Source organism: Chinchilla lanigera, unplaced genomic scaffold (genome assembly GCF_000276665.1).
Source record: "Chinchilla lanigera isolate Chin_1 unplaced genomic scaffold, ChiLan1.0 scaffold00002, whole genome shotgun sequence".
NCBI classification, from domain to species: Eukaryota; Metazoa; Chordata; class Mammalia; order Rodentia; family Chinchillidae; genus Chinchilla; species Chinchilla lanigera.
In genome coordinates, this window is record NW_004955403.1 from 51,110,912 (window position 1) to 51,134,249 (window position 23,338).

Below are 23,338 nucleotides of genomic sequence, written 5' to 3' on the forward strand. Positions count from 1 at the left end.
GGATTCAGCCAAGCTTAACGTCACACTCAGCTGCTCAAGAGGGCCAGAGATGGCAAGGACAGGATTCTGAGGCTTAAAGAGAAAGTTCTCCCCTGAAAGACTGCAAGAAGCCAGGCACAGATCCTGCAGAGCTCCAGACTACTTTCCCTCAGAGCCACCTGTTTTCCCGAGGCCAGAGGACACCACGAGGATACTGGCCGTCACCACCCTTCCTTAGCGGGCTGTGCTGGGAGCCATGGTGAATTCCAGGGAGAGGAAATGGCTCCTCAGAACTTTTTTTTTTTTTGCGGTACCGGGGATCAAACTCACGACCTTGCACTTGCCAGGCAGGTGCTTATGCCACTGAGCTATATCCCCAGCCCCAGAACTTCCTTTTTGTCTGTTTGGTTTTTTTGTTTTGTTTTGTCTTTTTGAGACAGGGTCTCACTATGCAGTTCAGGCTGGCCTTGAGCTCAGTTTGTAGCTCAGGCGGGCCTTGACCTCTCAATGATCCTCCTGCCTCAGCCTCCTGAGTGCTGAGATTACAGGCGTGCGCCATCATGCCTGTCACAGTTTTTTGTTTTGTTTTGTCTTTTTGAGACATCCTCAGAACTTCTGTAAGAATTTAAGGACGAGGTCCCGCAGTCGTACCCTCAGCATCTCGTCACTGTCACAGATGATGTGAGTTGAATCTTCTTCGATCTGGATGAGTGTTTCCGCTTCCTGCAGCAGGACAATATGGCCCTTGGCCGTGTCTTCCACCTTGACATCACTGAAGCCATGCTGCTCAGAGAGGGGTGGGGGAGGGGGAAGGGGAGAGGGAAAGGAGGGAGAGAGAGAGAAGTGACCAGAGGAAATTTGAGGTCTGACGGAAAAGTTGGGAAGCTACTGTGGAAATGCAAGATCTAAAAGTAATACTTCCCAGGTCGAAAGGACATTCAAAGTGGAATTTTCAGCACCTCTTAATACATTTCTGCAGGAACAAGGCTAGCTACATAAGCAACCCAACCACAGCTCCGAAGACACTCCAGGAGGCCCGGCTGTGAGAAGCGCACGAAGCCTGGGGAGAAGGTCTGCAGCCTGCCGAAGCGAGGGCTGGGCCTCAGCGGAGCCGGCCCCATGTGCAGGAGTCCAGGCGGCTAGGCTGTGTCCTAAGTGGCAGTCACCTGTTCTGAGTGCCCAGGAAAATGCCAGTCCTCACAGCCGGTACCACCAACCTTGCCATGGCAGATCCCTCTCAAGGCAGCAGGCCGCGAGGCAGCAGAGCAGGCATTGCTCCAGCTCCGTCTACTCTAACTGCAGGCCTTTCCTACACTTCAGATGTAGCGTTGAAGAAAGAAGTAGAAAGCAGGCAGATTTGCCTGCAAGGGACACAAATGCATAGAGCACTGACAAGGAGGCTGCCCGCCCACAGCCGGAGGGCGGCAGGCAGCAAAGTGGAGCAAGGGCCTCCTGGGAAAGGGGGCTCTTTCTAAGTCGAACCTGACACACGTCTGTGGGCACCAGGAGCCGGTAAGGTCCCTGGGACAGCAGGGCCAGTCTGATCGGCTACAGGACTGGGGGCGGCCTAGGAGAGCTGCTTGGGGAAGTCAGAAGACAGATGGAGAGCTGCAAGCCTGCGAACCTGAAAGAAGCCGGCAGCTGGGATGTTCAGTTTGGATTCAGGGCGCTCTTTTACCACCTGTCGAGTGACACCGCGGTGCCATGTGGACAGCAGCCTGCGGCAGTGCCTTCCCCTTCCTAGCAAAGACACCCTCCTGCCTAAGGCCCCGAGGAGGCCCAAACTCCACAACTCTTAGGCTGAGTGTTCCCTTTTCACACCTTCGTGATGGGGCTGTAATTCCTATCTCACTGCTGGGTGGCTGGACCCACTGGTGTACACGTGTGACTGTCCCATTCGGTGGCTTTTTATTAATTTTTTGGTGAAAATACTGATAAAAGTGATTACATCTGATGGTTCAAGCCAGCGAGAACGTGTTAGTGGTAGATGAGAAATCTCCTTTTCAGGGGACAGGGCCATTGGGGTGCAGGGTAGGTGGACGCTGAGGCAGGAGAGAAGCCCAGTGCTCTCCACACGGCCGCCCCTTCTCGTGCCTCTGACTCTGCCAACTGTCCCAGTTCCCAAGGGCTCCCCGCACCCTCACTCAGCCTGGGCCTGGGATCTGCTTGGGCAGCCAGGGGCTTCCTGGGAACAAGTGCGGCTCCAGCAGACGGCCCCTTGTCATGGCCGGGACAGGCACCAGCTATGGGCCTCAGCGACAAGCAGGACACAGCACAAGGCTCGTCAACGGCGACCGTGTGAGGCAGCCGCTCACCTTCTCCAGGGTCTGCACAAACTGCTCCACGGGGATGGAGCCGCTCAGCAGAGGCTTCAGCACTTTGCAGTCCGGCACGTCGTCACTCACGCGCTTCCTCTTCTTCCCGCTGGTGGGCTGCGCCGGCCTGGGAGGGGGCTGGGTGGAACGGAAGCAGGGTCTCACAAGAGCTTCCCCGAGTGCGGAGAGCCTGTTACCTGCCCTGCCCTGAGCACCTCTCCTCTGACACAGAGGCTGAGGGACCCCAGACAGCCTAGAGCCACCCCTGGTGTGAAAACTAGTGGGTACCTGAGAGCAGACACTCAGCTGAGCCCTCTATGCAAATGCAAAATTATCCATGTGGGTACCACTTACCTGAGACCCATTTTTTTTTCCCTTTGAGACAAGGTCTTGCTTTGTAGTTCAGGCTGGCCCTGAACTCTGTGTAGTCCAGACTGGCCTTGAACTCACGGCAATCCTCCTGCCTCAGCCTCCCAAGTGCTGGGAGTCTAGGCATGTACCACCACACCTGGCCTCTAAGATCTGTTTTTTTTTTTTTTTTTAATCAAGGTCTAGTTAATTTTCCATCAATCCAATTCAGTACAGTACTTTCCCAAGTATATTCTCACAGTAAACTGTTGGCAACTGCCTAGCACACTGGCTGTCGGGTCTGATGTGTGTGCAGTACTAGCTTTGTCAGCCTCCCACCAGGAAATGGAGATCAGGGAACAGCTATGACAGCACTGCACGGCAATTCTGTGAGGGCGAACTGCCACCATGCATGCTAAAGCCCCAGCACAGCGCTGGAGGTCACCGAGGGTGAGAGTCCAGTCTGAAAGGAACTGGGGAGACAAGTGCCACCCACTGAGTGGGGGCTAGTCCCTCCTGCGTTCAAGGCCCCAGGCCTCGCTGGTTTTACGCTGTGTATTTCCAGGCCCCTAAGGGAAGGGGCTGTTCAGGTCTCCCCACAGCACCCCTCTTGCCCTGCAGTGCTCTGGGGAGTGCCTGGCAAGTGCTCGTGTGAGGAATGTGCCCACAGAAGCTAGCAGTGACATGGACTGCAACCAGTCTCTCTTCCCTTCCGTCTCTGAGCCATGTGGCCAAAGAATTTTGATGAAATGTACCCCTCCCCCGGCCCCATTTCGGGTGTGCATTATTACACAGCCTTGCTTCTGGTTTCTGCCAGCGAAGGGAGTGATGTCTAGGGAGTGGGCCTTCCTGCGGGCAGGGGCCTTCCTGCCTCGAGTCCCGCCCGCGCCACCTGTACCTGCAGCACGTGCTTGTTGTCTTTCGTGTGCAGCACAGCTGAGACGGTTGCCAAGGAGATGCCGGGCTTGATCTCCATGGGCACCAGGGAGTCTGCAAGCTGAAAGAAAATGCAGTTTCAAGTGGGCTCCCTGAGCGGGAGGAGCAGGACACAGGGCCTTGGTCCCAGCCTCCTGCAGGAGCCTAGTGTGGATGGTGACACCGGGGGACCAGCACTCAGCCTTCCTGGAGGGACAGGGGTGGCCATGTGGGAGGCCGGGCCCCTAAATGATTTCCAGGAGGGATCTCATCTGTAATTTGTATTGACATCAGTGTACTCTGAAATGGCCAAACAGCTTGAGCGAGAAAAAAGGCAAACAAATGATACAATTTTTTTAAAGAATAAAAACACATCAGCCAATCCTACACCCATGCACATTCTATCAATTACAGTAAAGGAAGGCGGGGAGAGAAGACAGAAAAGATGAAGGCAGGCACGGACAGGGCTGGGAGGAGCAAGAACAACCAACATGCCTGAGCCTTCTCCAGACGCAGAGCCTTCCATGCTTCGGCCGCTGGTGCCCGAGGGCAGCCACACGTGGCTGTGCGCTGGCCCCTCATGCCTCCCTTGTCTCCGTCACGCCGCAGTAGGACAGCGCCAGCACCCTCCCTGTGGGCGCAGCCTGAGTGCGCCGACCTCCCTAGACTCTCACCAAGCCTCTCAAACCCAGAGTTTGCGGCGGTGAGGCTCCCTGTCTCCAGGTGAGGTGTCTGGTGTGAAGATGGCCGGGGCCCAGGCCCCAGTACTCACCCCAGCCAGCCTGCCCCGAGCCCAGGCTCCTCCGTCACGCCAGAGGCAGCCTCTCCGTTCATCTGGCCAGGTGACTGGTGTCAGGTGGGGAGGACAGGACGGCCGTGTGCCCATCATCCCCCACGCTCTAGCCTTAGCTGCAGGGCCATCCCGGCCCTGGGTGGGCTGGGCCTCTTTCTCCTTCCTGGGCGCCGCTGCCACAGACCCTGTGGGGAGCTTAAGCCTTGGCAGCCCCGGCGATCGGTCCGGCTCTGTGCGGTTCCCACAGACATCACACTGCTACCCGGCAAGCCTGTGCCGAACAGCAGCCGCAGACACGCGGGATGCCGCTGCCGCAGACGGTCCGTGTCGGGCGGCGCACACGGTTTAAACACACAGGAACTGGACACATGAGGGCTACTCCCCAAGTAAGGAAATGCACATGGGGTAAATGGCGTGCTCCTTCCTGTGGGGCAGCAACGTACCAGCCTCCTGCCATGCCAGTCCTGGCCTTCACCTTAGCCATGCCCTAAACTGCTTTTCTCTGCACGCAGTCGTCCCCTGCCCAGGTCAGGCTGGCTGTGGAGGTTTGGGGTTGGCGTGGACGCCAAGCAGGCCCTCCCTGGGCAGTGTGACCAAATTTCCAGGAGATGCCAGGTGGGGCGGCTCATGGGGAACAGAGGGCTCCATCGCAGCAGAAGTCAGGCTGGGGTGCAGAGTAACTGCAGCTCACCACCCACGGAAGGGAGGGCGTCCACTTGTACCCTGGAAGTGATTCTGGACCGAAGGACCGGCATCCCAGAAAACCTCTTAGGAAACACTGACAGCAACCAGGGGCCAGAGGGGGCAAAGCCATGGGCTGAGTGTCAGCCTGCTTCGTACTGCAGTGATAGTGCGGGGCTTCTTACTGGTCTGCCACACGCTGTCTCCTGGAGCCCTACCTTCGCTGAGGGAAGCCACTTACACACATTGAGAAAGGTAATCAGATCTGAAAGACAAGCCGTGAGCTCAGCAGCTGGCGCGCAGCCCCCACCAGGGCTCAGGGCACCGGGCAGCCCCCCCCCCATGTGGTCCTGGGGTCACCGGGACCACAGCACTCCTGGCCTCTGAGGACAATCCTGTTCTTTCTGACCCAAGAGTTGTGCTTTTGCTTCTCAGCCTGGTGTCCAAGGCCCTTTGGGAACACTCCCTCTGGCTCCCTCCAACTGGAAGGAAGAGGCTTTTCCTGAGGGCAAAAGAGAAGGCTGTAAAACAAGAACCGGAGGAGCTCAGCAGCGTTTTTTAGGAGCCCGGGAGAAAGGCTTTCACTGGGGCCGCACAAGACAGCAGTGCGTAACCTGGAGCTATAGACACGCTCCTAAGGGTTAACCCAGAAACGCCAAATTCTGAAAGTTCCTACGCAAAACACAACAAAAACAATTTAAATAAAAGGGTGCTTCGAAAAGTGTTAAGACAATAGGTGTCCACCAGCAAATGAACAGTTAAATTACAACTGGCTTATGCAAGACTGTTATACAGGCATTAAAACAGAAACTTTTGAGTTTCTTTTTTTGGGTGCTGGGGATTAAACTCCAGGCCTCATATTCTACCACTGGGCTACATTTCCAGTGCTTGAAATATCTTTAAGGACGTAACATCCTTGGAGTTAGGTGAAAAGTCTACCAGGCATGACTCCAGCAAATACACACATGAACAGCAGACACGGCAGTACACAAAACCTAACTAGAATAATTATTTCTAGCCACCATGCCCCCAATCTCAGCGCTCAGGAGGCTGAGGCAAGAGGATCTGTGAACTTGAGGCCAGCCTGGGATACATAATGAATTCAAGCCCAGCTGGAACTACATAGGGAGACCCTGTTCCAACCCCCAAAATCGTTATCACAAAAATAGTGTTATCCCTAAAACAGTTATCGGAAGGTAGTGTTGCGACTAAGACCGAGTTTTGCTTTGGCCTTTATCCTTTAGTTATGTTAACATAATGGGTTTACAATGTTATTTTTAAATGCATTCATGTTTTTAAAAACATTTTAAATTTGTAATATAGCAAATATCGATAAATATAACCTACACAGTCAAAAGCTCCTAGCGATCCTAATTTTTTAAGGTGTGTGAGATCAAGAAGTTTGAGGACTGCTGGTCTGGAGCGTTGAAATCTAAACGTAGGCCCTTATTCCCAGCCACTGTCAGCTACCACACAGAAATAATCCAGAAGAGGCCCGCACTGTGCGCACTGAAGAAAGCCTGGGACGGGCCAGACGACTGCCCGCCCCACCCCAGTCGCACTCTGGGGCCACGGTGGGCACCCAGCTGGTGAGGAACCCGGGATGAGCACAGGATGGACGAGTGCAGGCGGGCTGTGCTCCTGGGGTCTCCTCCGCATAGGGCCACAGAGGTGATAACCAACTGACCCACCTGACTGAAGAAGAGACCAACACCCGGGGGCTGGGCATTTAGCTCAGCGGCACAGCGCCTGCCTGGCAAGTGCAAGGTTGTGAGTTCAATTCCTGGTACCAGAAAAACAAAAACAAAAACAAAAGAGAAGAAAATCTTGCAATATACAAAATGTAAAATAATAAATATATTAAAAAAAAAAAAAAAAAAGACCAACACCCAGGAGGAGAGTGTTGCTTCTGGACTGATGTATTACCTTACCAGAGACCCTGGAGACCGGACACGGACCAGTGCGTGCACAGGGCTGTATCCTGTGGAGGGAGGCCAGATTCCAGGGCGGGTTGAATTCGTCAGAGGGAGTGGCCCTGAAGAAGGTGGACGGTCCAGTGGTCTTTGACCTCTGGCACCGAGTCTAGTGGCCTCAGGTGGTCTGTGTGCACTGAAGTCATGTCTTCTAGTTCTGTTACGGGCTGTCTATGAGTGGCTCCTAGGGTTGTGATACCCACTTGCCATATGACGTCACTGATGCCTGAGTTTACCACCAGAGCGAAGGTCACATAGTAGGGGTTAACAACTGTTTTTGTCTCTGTGCTGGTGTCTGGAGTTCCAGGGAACTGTAAACAATGAGCAGATGCGCAGACACACAGGAGTGGGGAAGCGAGGCCTCCGGACTCTCCAAGACAGCAAGGGGCCCCACGCGGACAGGACAGAACGCCAGGTAGTGGAACGCTACGAAGAGTTTGTAGACGGGATGGACAACTAGATGAGCTCCAAGAGGAAATAAAGAAGAGACTCACGGCATTAGCACTCAACACGCCCAAGGTGAATCTGGGGGAATAAGTAAAAAATTGGGTGACGTGACCAAAAAGGCTCAAAACATGAATGACCAGTTCCACAGAGATACAGAACCCTCAGGTAGGAATACCTGAAACTGTAGAGAACGCGTAAGTTGCAGAAATGACCAATGTGAAGACAGAGTATCTCAAATTGAGTACAAAAATGGTAAATTATAAAGAGATACTCATGCAAACCATGCCAAAAAAATAAGAGAACAAGAAAAGACCATCCAGCAGCTGCTAGTCCACACTTAAGACAACCAACCTACGGCTACGTGGAGTTAGAAAAAAGCTAGAAGATAATGCAGATGGGATTACTGATGTGTTTACAAAACCACAGCAGAAAACTTCCCAAATAGGAGACGAGTTCAACATACAAAGAAGCGGGGCTGCCAGAACACCAAACAGCTATGATGAAAAAAGCAGCGCACCAAGACGTGTCCTTATTGAACTGCTAGATATCCAGTGAAAAACCAGAATTTTAAAAGCAGTCAGAGAAGGGGAAAAAAATCACATACAAAGGTAAACCATTAGAATTGTGGCAGACTGAACCTCACAAATCAAGCTTGCGGTCATGCACAGATATTCCTCATTTAATGACCTAACTGTTCAATGTCTGTTTGGATTTACAACTGGCTGCTCGGACTTACCTGTTATAGATTACAGTACATGTAAGAGTTACGCAAATGAAAGGTTAGAAAGAACATATGACCCAGCTATCCCCCTTCTAGGTACCATCCCCAGAGAGCTTAAGACATCACACTACAGCAAAACATGCATACCTACGTTTCTAGCAGCACAATTCACAGCAGCTAAACCCTGGAAGAAGCCTGTGTACCCAACAACAGACAACGGATAAGGAAAAAGTGTATCTATACATAAAAGAATACTACTCAGCTCTAAGAAAGGGCAAACTGCAGACATCTGTAAGAAAATGGATGCTGGAAAATACAATGGTGAGTAAAAAGAAAACCAGACACATAGCCTCCTTGTGGGTAAGGTGAATTACAAGCAAACAGAATAATAAAAGGTGGAGACAAGGGGATGGATCTCTTGCAAACGGAGGCGGGTCTCAGAGCTCCAGGGCACGGGGTGAGGGACAAGCGAAGAGGAAGTAAGTGCCATGTAGTGGAACTCAACAACCTCAAGGAATGTCAACATTATAGGCCATAAACATGTGCTACGATTAATAAGACCAACAAGAATGCAAATGGGGCCTGGGCATGCTGGCACATGCTTATAATCCCAGCACTCAGGAGGCTGAAGCAGAAGTATTCCTGAGACCAGCTTGGGCTACAGAGTGAGTTCAAGGCCAGCGTGAACTACATAGCGAGACCCTGTCTCAAAAAGAGAGAGAAAAGAAAAAAAGGAATGGAAATGGGGAAAGAAGAATTAAAGGAGGAGGTTGGGAGGCGAGAGGGAAAAGGGGATTAAAAAACCCAGCTGTACCATGCACCTGTCCCCAGTCCCCAGGATCACTGCAAGCTGCGTGTACTGCAATCAGGGAATAATGAAAAAGAGAACAACCCAACGATCCCAGGAGTGTCTTTCACTGTAAGATGAACAAAATGCACAGAAAATGAACAGCAAAATCAAAAAAATACATGAAACAAAATAAAAACTGTCCTTAAGAGGAAACCTGCTTTCCTCTGTCCTTCATTAAAAAAAAATCATTCTCAATGCCAACGGATGAAATAAGACCGCTCCAATCCAGGCAGTACTAACCGGAGGGATGGGGCAGCTAGGAGTGGGAAGCAGACAGCCATTGTTAGGAGTGTGGGGCGGCGTCTCAGGAGGACCACGGCCCAAGAGGAGGGCTGACCAGTGACCCAGAGAACTGAGGGGACTGAACTAGTCACCCTGGCCTCCTCCTCCTGAACAGGCAATAATTAGTTGTTTAGCCAGTTAGAGAAGACTAAAATGCTGAGTTTACAAGTTCCAACTAAAAATTCACGTTTTTCCTTTTGCAGAATTACGAGACCACAAACATCCAAATGGCCTTCAAGGCAGTCAGCTTGAGAAGTTATCCATACCCTTCCAGCAGTTCACCGCTTAACAGGCTTTTGACTCCTCTACTCCTTAAGAAACCTTTACAGCAGGGTGTGGTAGCACATGCCTGGGAAGCTGAGGCAGGAGGATTGCTGTGAGGTCAAGGCCAGCCTAAACTATATAGTGAGACCCTGTCTCAAAACAACAACAAAAAAAAACACCAAAAAAAAAAAAAAAGTCTTTGTAACCCACTTGTAAGACTTCTAAGAAAACGATCGTCATTGCTTTGAAATTGCCGTGTGGTTGGAGCCAGAACCACCTGCCTGGCCTCGCTGCTGCCATGGGATGCGAGAAGGCCACACAACGATGCTCACCTACTGAATGGAAACGGGGCTGTTTGCACTGAAATGCTGGTTAGCCTCACACTGGGGAATTGTGCATCCAACTTAATGATTAAAACCGCTTTATCTGCTTTGGCTATTGTTCTTCATTAAGGAAACCGCCCTTCTGCTTAGTGTGAAGAGCACCCGTGTGGAAAGCGGCTCTGCACCAGCCTTGTTGGGACCAAGCCCGCACAGTTCCTAAAGCCAAACCCAGGAAGAATGCTGGGCAGCTGGCCTAACAGAGGTGTTGCTCTTTCTCTCATCCATCTGTCAGAATCCGTCCAAGCTGTCTTAAGAGGAAAAGGAAGCTGGAAGCAGCCCACACCATCACCTCAGAGCCCAGTCCCTCTTCTTCCTGCCTTCCTTGACTGGTCACGTGTACAATTTGCTTTTCATTTCTTCCCCGTTAAAACATATGCTAACGGCATGGTGCTGTATGTCTGTGATCCCAGCTACGCAGGAGGCTGAGGCAGGAGGATTCCAAGTTTGAAGCCAGCCTCAGCAATTTAAATTCAAAGCAAAAAGGGCTGGAGATAGAGCTCAGTGGTAAAGCGCTCGCCTGGCATGTATGAGGCTCTGGGTTCAATTCCCAGTATTGCAAGAAAATTAAAACAAAAACAGAAAAACCCAATTAGGATTTTAGAGAACTATAAATATTTAGACTATGACAGGCCAAAACACCAAAACCACAAGACTTCGCTAAAAGGGATGGAAGTAAGTTTACATTCCTCCTTTGCTGGTTATTCGTATCTCCCCCTCTCTGAAGGCAGCGAAACTCACCCCTCACTCACGCACGAGTCCAGGAGGCCGGGAAGAGTGTGGCGGCGAGGCGGGTCTCACTCACATCCATCCAAGAGGCAGCCTGGGAAACCAAAGCCTCACACCTCGCCCCATCTCTTTTCCTGGTGACCTGCTTACGGGTCTGTGTGCTGACTCATTCACAGTCGACACAAACCCAAAAGAAAGCCCGCTCGCACCCACTTTGAGACTCAGGCAGTTAAACCCGAGTTCCATGACGAGACAGGGCCACTCACCTCGGGCATGATCTCGATCTTCTCGTACCGACGCTTGAAGGGCAGGGCCAGGACCTCGGCCCGTCGGTAGGACATGGGCGGCGGCTGGCAGTCAATCATGAGGTCCATCCTGTGCGACTGGGCCGGGGGCGGCTGCGTGTACTGCTCGGGACAGACCACGTGCAGGGGCTGTGGACCAACGGGACAGGTCGGGGGCGGCCAGAGGGCAGAGCACCCTGCTCCTCCTCCTGGTCCTGGCGTCCTGGGGGCTCAGGACCCTCACAGGCCACGCGGTACTCTCATCCCTTCAAACCCAACTGACCAGCAACAGAGACAAGCACAAAGCAGGGAGAGCAGGATGCCCCTCAGGGAGACCTCCGAGCCACCAGCCAGTGGGCGAGCAAAGGATTCCCGGTCTCAGTCTGCAGTTAAACTGTTTGTCACTCTTTCAAGGGGACATCGTGCATGTCCACTCAGCGGGTCTCTAGGCTCCCTAAGTGCAGCGTCCCTGGGGCCTGGCCTTCACCCCCGACACAGACCGAGAGGAACCGGCCACGCGGGGGCCTGGAGCTGCTTATGCTACGGGCAGGTCCAGGGTATTAGCAGCGGGCCCCCGCAGGCCACACGCTCAACAGTGTGCAGCAACAAATCAGATGTGGAACTTAAAAGAACGTTTCCCCTTGTTTTTTGAGAGAAAAAAACCTCAGTAAACCAACATTTATTTTGGACAAATACCACCCAGCTGAAAATGAAAGCTGACAATCCACAAGGTCACGGCACTGTTCCTGCTTTCACTTAAGGGTCTGGACTAAGCCATTAATCCCGACGGAAGACTTCCAGCAGGCCAGGTGGGGCGGTCACACAGCACATGTCCTTCCCAGCTTGTGCTTCCCCTTCCGCAGACGCCTTCTGCTCCTCCTCCTCACTTCTCTGGCATCGCGCAGCCCTGCTTAGCACTGACGTACATGCAGGTTTCCTCTCAGAGTGGCAGCCGCTGGGCTCTGGTTCCCAATACGAGCACACGGCACAGGGTGTAACGGGCACACGTGGGCTTAGGCCTGGCATTTGAAGTTACTCAGTAACGAAAAGCACCAGGCTCCTAGCTGTGCCCTCCCCGGGGTGAGCAGAGCTGTCATCAAATCCCTTCTTGTAGGCCCAAAGCTGGGGTCTCTAAGGCTAGGGAAAACCCAGATTCCCTCCTTACAGGTGAAGCAAGCTGGTAATCCACAGTGCATCTTCCTGCCTCCCCAAAGGCCTTGTTTCTTGCCCCCTGCTGGGGTACCCTGGGTAGGATCTCTCTTCCCGACCCCAGATTCTGCGAGGAGGAGGAAAGGGAACTTCTGACTACAGCAGGAAACCTAGAGCTGAGCGCACATGGCTCACCGAGCAGGCAGAGGTGGTGGCCGTGCCAGGGCACTCCGCACTGAGCTGCGACTCCAGAGGTAATGGCAGCCAGGAGCCTTCCTCTCCCTGCTCCTGTTCCCATGCCAGCTCCAGTCGGCCTTCCAGTGCCGACTGCCTAACACCTCCTAACCTGCCACACAGGGGCTATATCCCTGTCTCCCTCTACGCTTGCCTCCCGGGCAGATTACCTAACTACTTCTTCCCCTTCTTTCTTTTGTTTGTCTTTCTGAGACAGTCTGTGTACTTTGTAAGCAAGGAGCCCAAGGTAACTATTATGAACTGATGTGTATCATACATATAAGCAAAATAGGTGTATTAATTATATATATATATATTTGTCTTTTTGAGACAGGGTCTCACTATGCAGTTCAGGCTGGCCTTGAGCGCACTTTGTAGCCCAGGCTGGTCTCGAACTTACAACAATGCTCCTCCCTTCAGCCTCCCGAGTGCTGGGACTACAGGCGTGCGCCACCAAGCTGGCTACTTCCCTTTCTTTAGGGCAGAAAATACAAACCAAATCAAACAACAAACCACAGCAACACTGTTTGTGTAACAAGGGCCCAATATGGCCCTTTCAGTCTGCTAAGTGTGTTTCTCGAATGACTTTTTTGAGGGGGCACTTTGCTTTTAGGGAGCACAACTGATCCCCACCCAAAGTAACTGTACTTTTGATTTCTTTGTTCAGGGTGTGAAGACCATTACTCAGTAGCAGGGTTAGCAGGACCTGTCCCAGCACCATGCAGCTGTGTGGGACCTGGAGAGGACGGGGCTCAAACGCATCCAGCCCCCCTCCCCCCCGCCCCTCGGCCTCGTGAGGACAGGCCAGTTCTGGTCACCTGCACTTCTTTCAGCAGCTTGGACACCTGGATGAAGTTGAGGCGCGTGTCGATGGGGCAGTATATGCACTTCATGGCCAAGGGCTGGTAGGGAGCCAGTGCTTCCAGGTAGGAGAAGTCAGGTTCTAGGGAGAGCGCAAGAAGGGCGTTTTCATTTGCAGTGAGAAAGCATCAGGCAGCGGGACAGGGTGGGGTGGGGGTGCTGTCAGCTTGGCAGAAAGGGAGCAGGGGCTGGGGGCCGTGGGCTGGGGCTCCCAGTCAGCGAGGAGGCAGGGTAAATCCTGCAGTGGACCAGGCCTGGGAGGCACAGGTGTGGGCTCAGAGCGCTCAACATCAAGCGGCAGACGAGCGCCACAGGAGAGAGCAGAAAGCTCTGCTTTCTAGCGAAATGCTAGTCAGTGTCAAGAAATGAATCCAGAGCCATCGGATGGACCAGAGCCATCAGTGTGTGCTGCAGAAAAGGAAGAAGAGGATGGAGATGTTTCTCCAAATGCCCCAGACGCGGGGTAAGTACAAAAAGCCAAGCTGCACCACAGGCGCAGAGCCGAGGCCCGCCCCAGCCACGGGCATCACAGCCCCCACACCAGGCACGGGCAGCTGACACTGGCTCGGGACAAGCCAGCAGGACCACCTACCCGACAGGATGCGCTGAGAAACCACAGACAGCCCTACTCCCAGCAGGGACCCGTCCTCGAACCCTTCTCCCTGGCCCCGCTTTTCCTCTGGGAGGCCCTGCAGCTCCGTTCAGCGAGGTTGTGGCCTGGAGCCAGAAGAGCTGGCTCACTCCTGACGGGAGAGCTGACACTCGGACCCTGCAGTCCCGCTGCACCCTGTGAGGCCTTCCTTCTCAGGGTTCCTGGGCTCAGGGTACTGGCGACTGAACCCAAGGCCTTCACACTGAGCTATAGCTCAGCCATCTCCCCATCTACTTTAAAAAAAAATGTTGAGACAGAATCTGTCTAAATTGCTAAGTTGCCCAGGCTGGGCTTGAACCTGCAGTCCACTTTCCTCAGCCTCCCAGAGTGTTAGGATCACAGGCATGCCCGTGGTGGGTGTCAGAACATCCAGATACTTAAATTACCTCCAGTGGGTCATGTTGTCCAAAGAATTTCCAGAACTCCAAGATAAGAACAGGCCACCTAGCAGGGAATACTGACTCTTCCCAATATGACAACAGTCATCACACCAGCTGAAAAGGTGGCTCAAAGTCTCCTCTCCCACTAGCGGATATCAGAACCTCACAACTGCTCTAGAAGCCTGACAAACCATTTTATTTTATTTTATTTATTTATTTTTTTGAGCCAGGGTCTGACTATGTAGCCCAGGCTGGCCTTGCGCTCACAGTGATCCTGCCTCAGCCTCCTGAGTGCTGGGGTGACAGGCGTGCGCCACCAGAGCTGGCTCTGATGAACCATTTTAAATGTAAAGTCATTACCCAGAGTTGTCATGAATGATCACATAGGCTCTGATTTCTTCTTAGCTGGCTGAAGGCACATCTGGCCCAGATCCAACACTTTAGGGTGTGCCACGCCAATACCACACCCACTGCCAAGCCAGTCACGGCTGAGGAGTGAGAGACCAAACCCAGCCCTGCCCACGCAGTGCTCTCGGCACAACCTTCCCAGAATGGCCAAGTCCCAGGTGCCGGGAAGCAACGTCTTGTGAGCCAAAGGTGGGAGAGAAGAAAAGCAGCCTGCAGCAGCTGGGAACTCCCCAACCCACAGCGTGGAAAATGGCCCAGGAGAGGCCACGGCTGCCAATACAGCAAGTTGGTCCAGATTTCAGATCGAACTGTTTTACTTTCCAGCCTGCGAGTTTTCCAAACCCCAAGTCAGTGTGAACCCCATAAATTGATAAAATAATACAGTAACTGTCTAAGTCAATCCCTTACTTGATCTCACAAAAGGATTTCTTTTTCCTGAGGGGTTTGTCTCCAAGCCAGAGTAAACTACAAAGGAGAAAGATCTGTGGAAAAGAACAACTCCTAAAGGCAAAGCAAAGGGCAGGTAGGGAATCACTGCAGTTCTCGCAAATGAATCCACTACAAAGCAGTTCAGCAAAAATCCATCTCAGGAAAACCTAAGCGTCAGTGGTGTCCAGCAGACGGTTAGCTAAGAGCACTTGCTTCTCGCTTCCTCCTTCGCTACTGGCTCCTCGGTGTATTCAGCAGAACGATGCTCAGGCCAAGGCCTCCGGCAGATCTTTCCCTAGATCACCCTGCTGCAGCCAGTGCTGGCCCCAGAGGAAAGGGCGCAGGGGCAGGGGTGAGTTCATTTTGTAAATTTACCTGTAAATATGACAGTGTTGAGACTCGATTTTCCCCAGAGCTCCATGAAGTGGACCACATCCCCAAACCGGAGCGAAGGGTGCCCGGTGAACACCACGCACGGCTGCCGGAAGTCGTTGCTGAAGTCTCCGTGGATGCTGGGGTAGTGCTTCAGCTTGTTGGTCTGAATGAGCTGGAACAACACAGGCGGAGCTGTTAGTTTGCTTGGAATGAAGACAGAACTACAGCGTGGGAGGATGTGCAAAAATGACTTAAAAATACAATGAAGACGCCAAGCCATGCTGGGAGAAAACACCCACGAAAGATGCATCTGACAGAGAACTGTCACAAAGATACCGAACACCGGAAGTCAGCAGGGAAATGCAGATTACAACAAGCTACCGCTACATGCCTATTGCAAGGGCCACAATCTAGGACGCTGACAACCAAATGCTGATGAGGATGGGGGGCAATGGGAGCCTTGTCACTGCTGGGAGTACAAAATGGTGCGAAATTTGGAATGAGTTTGGCTTTCTAAAAAAATTTTATTTATTTATTTTTAACAAACTTCAACATATATAGTACTTAACACAGGGTCAGCAATAACGCTCCTTGCTATTTACCTAAGTGACTTGAAAACTTAATCTCCAGAAAAACTTGCACACAGATGTTTGCAGCTTTGTTCACATTTGCTACAGAGCTTGGGAACAAGCAAGATAATCACTGGGTAAACGATAAACCGGAACACTAGGCAAGGGAGTGTTAGCTAACGGGGAAGAACCTATTATTCAGGGAAGGAAGTCAACATGCCACATGATCCCAGCTATACGGCAGTCCAGAAATGATGGGACCTGGGAGACAGTAAACTGATGGGTGGTTGCCAGAGGCTGAAGGGAGACAGGGTGAAGCACTAGGGATTTTAGGGCAGTGAAACTATTCTATAGGACACTCTAGTAGAGGATCCATGTCACTACACACCTGTCTACACCCAGAGAATGTACAACCTCAGAGTGACTGCTAATGACCTGGATGATAAATGTGCAGGTTCATCAATTATAAAAAATGCACTATTCTGGTTAATAGACTTTCATAGTGGAAGAGACTGCATATGTGGGAAACCCGTGTAATTTTTTTTAAAAATAAAATACTTAAAAAAATAAATATAGGTGCTCCTCAGTTTACAACTGGGTTACTTCTGATAAATGCCCTGTAGGCTGTAATGCCCTGTAAGCACGTGCACATCAGCTCCCAGCAGGGCCGCTTAGGCATGCAGCACACTGCGGGCTCAGCCCTTTCTACTCGTGATCACAGAGCTGACCGGGAGCTGCAACTTACAGACACTGCCCAGTACCTCACCCGTACTGCACATGCCAGCCTATGTCCAGATTGAAATATGATTTCACCCTAATACTTGTGATCTTCACACCATCATCAGAAAGTGAAATAATTTTAAATGGAACCACTCCAAATTAGAGACTGTCATTGAAGTAGCCCAAATCAAAAGTTCTTACCTATTATCTGACTTTCAAAATAGATGGAAAAGTCAAATCCTTTTAGTATCTAACATACTTGAAACTGTTTTGTTTTTTTTTTTGTTTGGTTTTGGTGTCACTGGGGACAGAATCCAAGGCAGAGTGCCAGGCACACTCTCTACCATCGAGCTACACTACACCCTTGAGCCCTCACATCCAAAACTTTTAATAAGGTTGCTCTGACCTGATTTAGTCTAACTCTTCCTTTCTGGCTTCCTGACATTCTAAACATGGCCTGAAGTCCTCAATATTAGTTATTGTTTTAAAAAAAACAAGTAACTTTCTAAACACGTGTGTGTTACTTTTGCTGAGACAAAAATACCCAACACATACAACTTAAAGGAGGAAAGGTTTATTTAGCTCACAATTTGTAGAGGTTTCAGATGACACCAGGGCAGGGTCGGGTGGCAGACATGCCTTGCAGGGAAAAAACAACTCATGGTAGGCAGAAGGCAGCAAAGCAAGCAAGAGACAACCACAGCTCTTCTTATCCCCTTTATTCTATCCAGGCTACTTGGGGTGGATAGCACTCACACCCTTAATCCTAGCACCCCTGATCCTAGCAATGCACCACGAATCAATCCCAGTGTCACACAATCCAGCCACCTCTGGAAATGCCCTACCTAAGACTGCATGAGGCTTAGGGGGGACACCTAGATGCAAACCATAAAGTGTGAATCAGCAAGTTCTAATGACAGTAAATAGATCCCTCTTACAAGGTAGACTGTTCATTCATACAGCAATGCCCTTGAGAGGTCAGACTGCTGAGTTAACACAGCAGCTTAATTCAAAGACCAACTCAACTTTTGGAAATTCTGAAGATTTCATATCCTGAGGACACAGAGCTATAGGAAGGAGCAGGACATACACAGACTTAAACTTATCTAAGGTTTTATGTTTTGAACCCTGAGAATCTCCATTTGACAATGCTTTCCTGATGTCAGGCATGTCACAAGGCAACACCATGCACAGTGACAACCACGGAAGGCCTCTTGTGACATTGCTCAGAAACCCCTGCTGCCTAGGCCCATTCCGCCTCCCTGCTCCAGCAAGAGAAGGTCACAAGACAAATGTCTGGCAGGCACAGCCCCTAAACATCAAACTGTCCAAAGGAAACATTTCCTTTTAATGGACAAAAAAAATGGTTTGTGATATGGCTTAGTCCAGTAGCAACCATAATGCATAGGAGGGATTTAGTCAACAACTTCAAGTCTAAATGATGTCACCCCAGAAATGAGGACATGGCCAGCTTGGGACGTTCTTCAGAAGAAGTCAAACTCTTCACTTTGAAGACCCAACCTTTTATCGGAGAGACGTGGTTTTATTAGGAAGACTGTAGCACCTCAGTATGTTCCTGCAGGTAGACATGTGACTGTCCCATTGGGTGGCTTGAACCACTGGTGGCACAACTGGATCTAATCACTTTTAATGAAAAGTCTATAAATGGTCAGAATTGAGTTAATTGCTTAAATATGAGTAGTTACTGCCCAAACAGAAATATTAATACTACTCATGCCAATTAAAATTATTACCACATTCAACATATTTACTTCATTAAATGAAAAACATCTATTTATATTTTAGTAATAATTAATTCTCTAAATTTTAACACGGAAATCTCATAAGTACCCAATTGCTGATGCATGTAATATGCACTTACAACTGCTGTACCACAAAATAAATGCATCGCAATTTTTTTATATCATTAAAAAATTTTCCTTAAGGAACTGTAATGATGACATATAGTCTGTAATTCAATGCCTTTCCTTGCGTTACTATAATCAAAGACAATAGTGGTAAAAGCTGCCCGATGGGACAAACATACACATGCCACAGTGGTTCACGCCAGCGGGAACGACCGAATTAAAATCAGAGCCGCATGGCAGTGAAACATATGAATTATGGCACCATCGTGAATCAGCTGTCACATGTGTAGATGGAATAAGAATAGTATAGATGGAATGAACATCAACAAAATGTTTTCCCATACTTAATCTGTTTGCATTTAGCAGTACTAGGGATTAAACCCAGGGCTAGGTACGTGATAGGCAAGAGCTTGATCACAGAACTACATCCCCAGCTGAATTCTCTGATGTTACTGTATTTCTACCCTAAATTTCACTGTGGCAATGACAGATTATAAAAATACTGTGTGCTATAATATTAAAGTATGAGGAATAAAACATAACTTCTTCAAAACCTTACACTTGGCATCCTAGTTAACCTACCCTTTAGAGCATGAAAATAACAGTTTAACTTCAAATTAGCAATGATTTGTTGCAACTTACTGTGTCAAACAATAAATTGTAAGATAAAACTAAATCCATAAGAATATATATGTCTATCTATACATATTGAGAGTAGGTACATCAACAATTCAATCCAACACAAGATTAATTCTAGTCTTTGCTCTTTTTATAACTCCCAACTGTGATTTTTAAACCAAACTGAGCACCTGCTCAAACCCATATGGCCACCAAGAAACAAAGCACCAGCTCCTTGGAAATCCCTCTATCCCCTTCCAGTCTCTCCTGTACCCCTTCTAGCTCCAAAATAACCTGTATTGGCTTCTAACACCATTTACTACTCTGTCATGTTTTTGGATTTTTATGTAAATAAAACCACACCATATCTACTCTTTTATGTCTGGCCTCTTTCACTCGCGTTATGTTTGTGAAGTTTATTTGCACTGTTCTATGTAACTGGAGCTGATTCATTCTCATGCATGTACACTACTCCACTGGATATACCACAAAACCCATGCCACACACGATGATGGACAGTGGGAACATCAGTACTATGACCAAGAAGTCCGTCAAGACTTTCGCGTGTGCCGTCTGTTGGTAATGTACCTATGTACTTCTGTTCAGTATATACTTTCGGAACAAAACTGCTACGGCATAGAGTATGTTGTACAGATCTAGCAGATACTGCCAAGCATATGCTGAAGTAGTTATACCAAGTTAAGCATCCTCTTTTGTGTGTGTGGTGCTGAGGATCGAAGCCAGGGGCACTCTACTATTGACCTGCACCCCAGCCCTTTTAATTTTGTAAGAGGGACACGCTGAGTTGCCCAGGTGGGACTTGGAACTTGTGATGCTCCTGCCTTCGCTTCCCAAAGTGCTGGCCTACAGGCATGTGCCACCACGCCCAACTAAACATCCTTTCTATAAAAACATACTAATAATGTAACAAAGAATAAGCATAACAATAATACGAGGCACAAAGAAAACTGTCCAAGACACATCAGTTGTTGAAAAAAAGCAATGAAAACAAAACTGGGTATTCAGCCAAATAAAAATACCCATCAGTTCTGTGAAGGAGAGGGAATTTTCTATTTGTTTAAAAACAGAAATGTTATTTGCATGACTAAACATTTACATATATGGTTGACATAACTATAAAAGAACATTTTGACAATAATACATCTGTGACTGAAAAGTTAGCAGTAGATATGAGAATGTGATTGCTCCCGCAGTCAGCAGAACAGAGGAAGGCTGAGCTGTGTAGACGCAGGATGTGTTCACAGGAAGAAACAAGAATCCCGAGGTGAGTACTTCGCTCCCATCTTATTTCGGAGGCAAAGGGATGCACAAAGGGATTACACAGGGGTATCTTTAATCTGATGCCCACTATCCTGATTCACACCAAATCATCTGCATTTCTTTTTTACCTTGACCCCAACGTTTTGTTTTCTTACCTCTGCGTGAGGAAAAGGTGGCTCTGGGAGATACACCTTGCTCTGTTTGTTGTGACAAAGCCTTTTAAAGGAGAAAAACAAGATTAACACGTTAGAAAGCGCACGATAAGGTGTTTGTTGCCACCTAGTGGCAGCAGTGCAAAATTAAACATTAAAATTTATTTAAAAATTTCTGGCCAGTGAATTTCACTGAAGGTAGAAGCTGGCACCTGCACAGTATTTGGGAACATATAATTTTTTAAACGTTTAAAATTTCTCACTAAATTTTTTTCTTAAAGAAAATAAATGTCTTGTTTTCAGATAAATTTAGATTTACAGAGAAGTTGGAAAAACAGTAAAGCTCCGTGTCCACGATGTTAATACATTACAACCACAGTACATTCATCAAACTGAGAAATCAACACTAGGACGTTACAACTTATTGAAGTCCAGACTGTCTGGATTTCATCAGGTTTTCCATTCATGTCCTTTTCTGTTCCAGGATCCAACTCCAAAATATACTGCATTTAGCTATGGCCGATCTTGAGGAGAAAGCTGCCTACCTTTCGCACGAATGTGGCGTTCTGGCTCCACACACGCACTACTGTTTTTTTCAGTAAGTGCAGCCCTGCTGAGTCCCCCTGGTGAGGAACTGAGGCCCTCAGTCCGGAGACAGTGAATGTGTTAGGTAACCTCTGTGTTTTCCTACACGAGTATGACTTTAAAATAGAGATGTTTAATAAAGAGAAGATGACAACGTTTACAGTGGATAAATCGACACTTGCGCTGAGGAGGTCTGACCCTTTTTCAAGGTGGGAAAACATCATGATGTGTGCTTGTTAGAGCCCACTTTAAGGACTGTCAAAACAGTGTGAAAGCCAGTTCAGGACCTCAGGCTTGGGTTTTGCATTAACTTTACACTGTATATTTTTTTCCTGCCCTTAATTTCCTTTAACCTTGATCTCAAAAACACCACTTTGTGTCCTTTCTGGAAGAGACAAAACTACAGAAACAAAATATTTTTGGACAGTCACCTTACAATGAACAAACCGACTCCAGGTCTGTCTTTCTTTCCAACACAGGAAGAGAAACAAATCTAAGCGCTCACTTCAGAGTTTAGACTGTTGCACAGGATGTCGTGCTGCATCTACTGCATTATGAGACGTTCATGGTGTTGAAGAGATTACAGTCGGAATAGAGCATGAAGGCCCCACTTGAAGGCTCTGAGTTCTGACAGACCCCATGCTCTCCTCCAGAGCCCTTGGGAGGGCAAAGCAGACCGGGGCCCCGATAGAGGCTGCAGGGGCCAGTTTGTTTTTCTGGGGTTGCCGCTGGAGTTTAGAGACTCCTAAATGTACATGGGTGATCAGAAAAAGAGCATATGAGATGCTTCCAGAATCATGTCTAATTGAGAGCCTGAGAGCCTCTGGCATACAGTCTTCAGGGCGTTGCTTGCTGAGTGAGAGATCAGAGATGTCTTTGGGAGCCGCTTCTCCCATTTCCAGTCCTCAGAAAAACAAGCCCATCCTACCAAACAAGCCGTGAGTCCTTAGCCCGGAGCTGGGGCAGACGCTGGGGCAGGCAGGCTTCTTTCGCAGAGGGCAAAGCAGGGCTGTTCGCAGGGGTGCGCAGGGGAGTGCACCGCAGCACAGAGCAGCGCAGAGTGCAGAGCAGAGCCCCGAGATTGGGCAGCATCAGGCCTGCAAGCAGACGTGCGGCCACCCAGCCAGAGCGACTCTGGGAGCAACAGCAGGGGAGCAAGCCCATGCCCATGCGTGGGCTGTGGTTCTGGCCTCACCCAGCTGCACAGCAATCACTCAATGAGCCCAAGTCTGAAGCCAGCACCTGTCACTGAGACAACCCAGTTCGTTCCTTACACAGGGACAGAGAGTGCAAAACCAGCGAGCATGAACTCCTTCATGACAGGGAAGACCCTTCTAGGACAGTGGCTGTTAGCCTCCACCCACGCGGGAAAGGCCTGGGTGGGCATTTCAGAGTCCCAGCTGCCACAGACTGGTGACATCAGACCTGGCCCATTACAGCTTCCCAGGTCACTCAACTTCCCCGCGCAGGAGCTCCTGCTTCTCAGAGATGGAGGGCGCGGCTCCAAGGGCTCCCCAGAAGTGGACCTTACAGTGTGAGGTCGGGACAGGGGCTCACATGGAGAACTTATGTAACTCTTTTTTCTTTCAGAATACACTGTGTAACTCAACTGAGTTACACGCAAACCTTCTCACTCCCCTCCCCCGCAACCTGCACCCCCAGCTGTCCGGGCTGGCGACGCTTCGCCCCTGCCCTTCCCTTAGCTGCCACGAGTGCTTTAAGGGCCAAACCAGTCATCCTTGCTCTGTGAGCCTGCCCCTGCTCTGGCAGGACCCAGTTTATTGCGGTCACCACTGACCACCACACTAGCAAATTTGGTGTCGATCTTGGCTGCTAACTTTTCTGGGCCAAGAAACCAGTAAGTCCTGCCCAGTTTTATTTGCAGTCACCTCTCAAATACATGCCTGCCGCGCGTGTCTGCAGGGTAACACACAAGGGAGTCCTAGCTTTCTCAGCCTTGCATTTCAGCCGCGCTCCTTCCACCCCTCAGAAACGGCACATCACTGCAGGAATATCTATGTACAATACAAAGGAATCAAGTTAATCTGTTCAAAGTCTTCCAGCGAGCCCCCAATGCTGAGATTTCTCTAGCTTCC

The 23,338-nt window shown here is 49.7% G+C and overlaps 1 protein-coding gene across 1 annotated transcript in view; it reads right to left on the reverse strand.

Annotated features, from left to right (window-relative positions):
- Nucleotides 1-506: 506 nt before the first annotated feature.
- Ints9 (integrator complex subunit 9) overlaps nucleotides 507-23,338 on the reverse strand; it is an 88,013-nt gene continuing 65,181 nt past the window's right edge. Inside the window, exons 11-17 of the mRNA XM_005373781.2 lie at nucleotides 20,661-20,721; nucleotides 15,450-15,621; nucleotides 13,163-13,287; nucleotides 10,944-11,111; nucleotides 3,541-3,639; nucleotides 2,295-2,432; nucleotides 507-762 (exon numbers count right to left, since the gene is read on the reverse strand). Coding sequence (XP_005373838.1) covers nucleotides 586-762; nucleotides 2,295-2,432; nucleotides 3,541-3,639; nucleotides 10,944-11,111; nucleotides 13,163-13,287; nucleotides 15,450-15,621; nucleotides 20,661-20,721 — 940 coding nt within the window. The 3' untranslated portion in view covers nucleotides 507-585. The remainder of the gene's footprint in view (nucleotides 763-2,294; nucleotides 2,433-3,540; nucleotides 3,640-10,943; nucleotides 11,112-13,162; nucleotides 13,288-15,449; nucleotides 15,622-20,660; nucleotides 20,722-23,338) is intronic.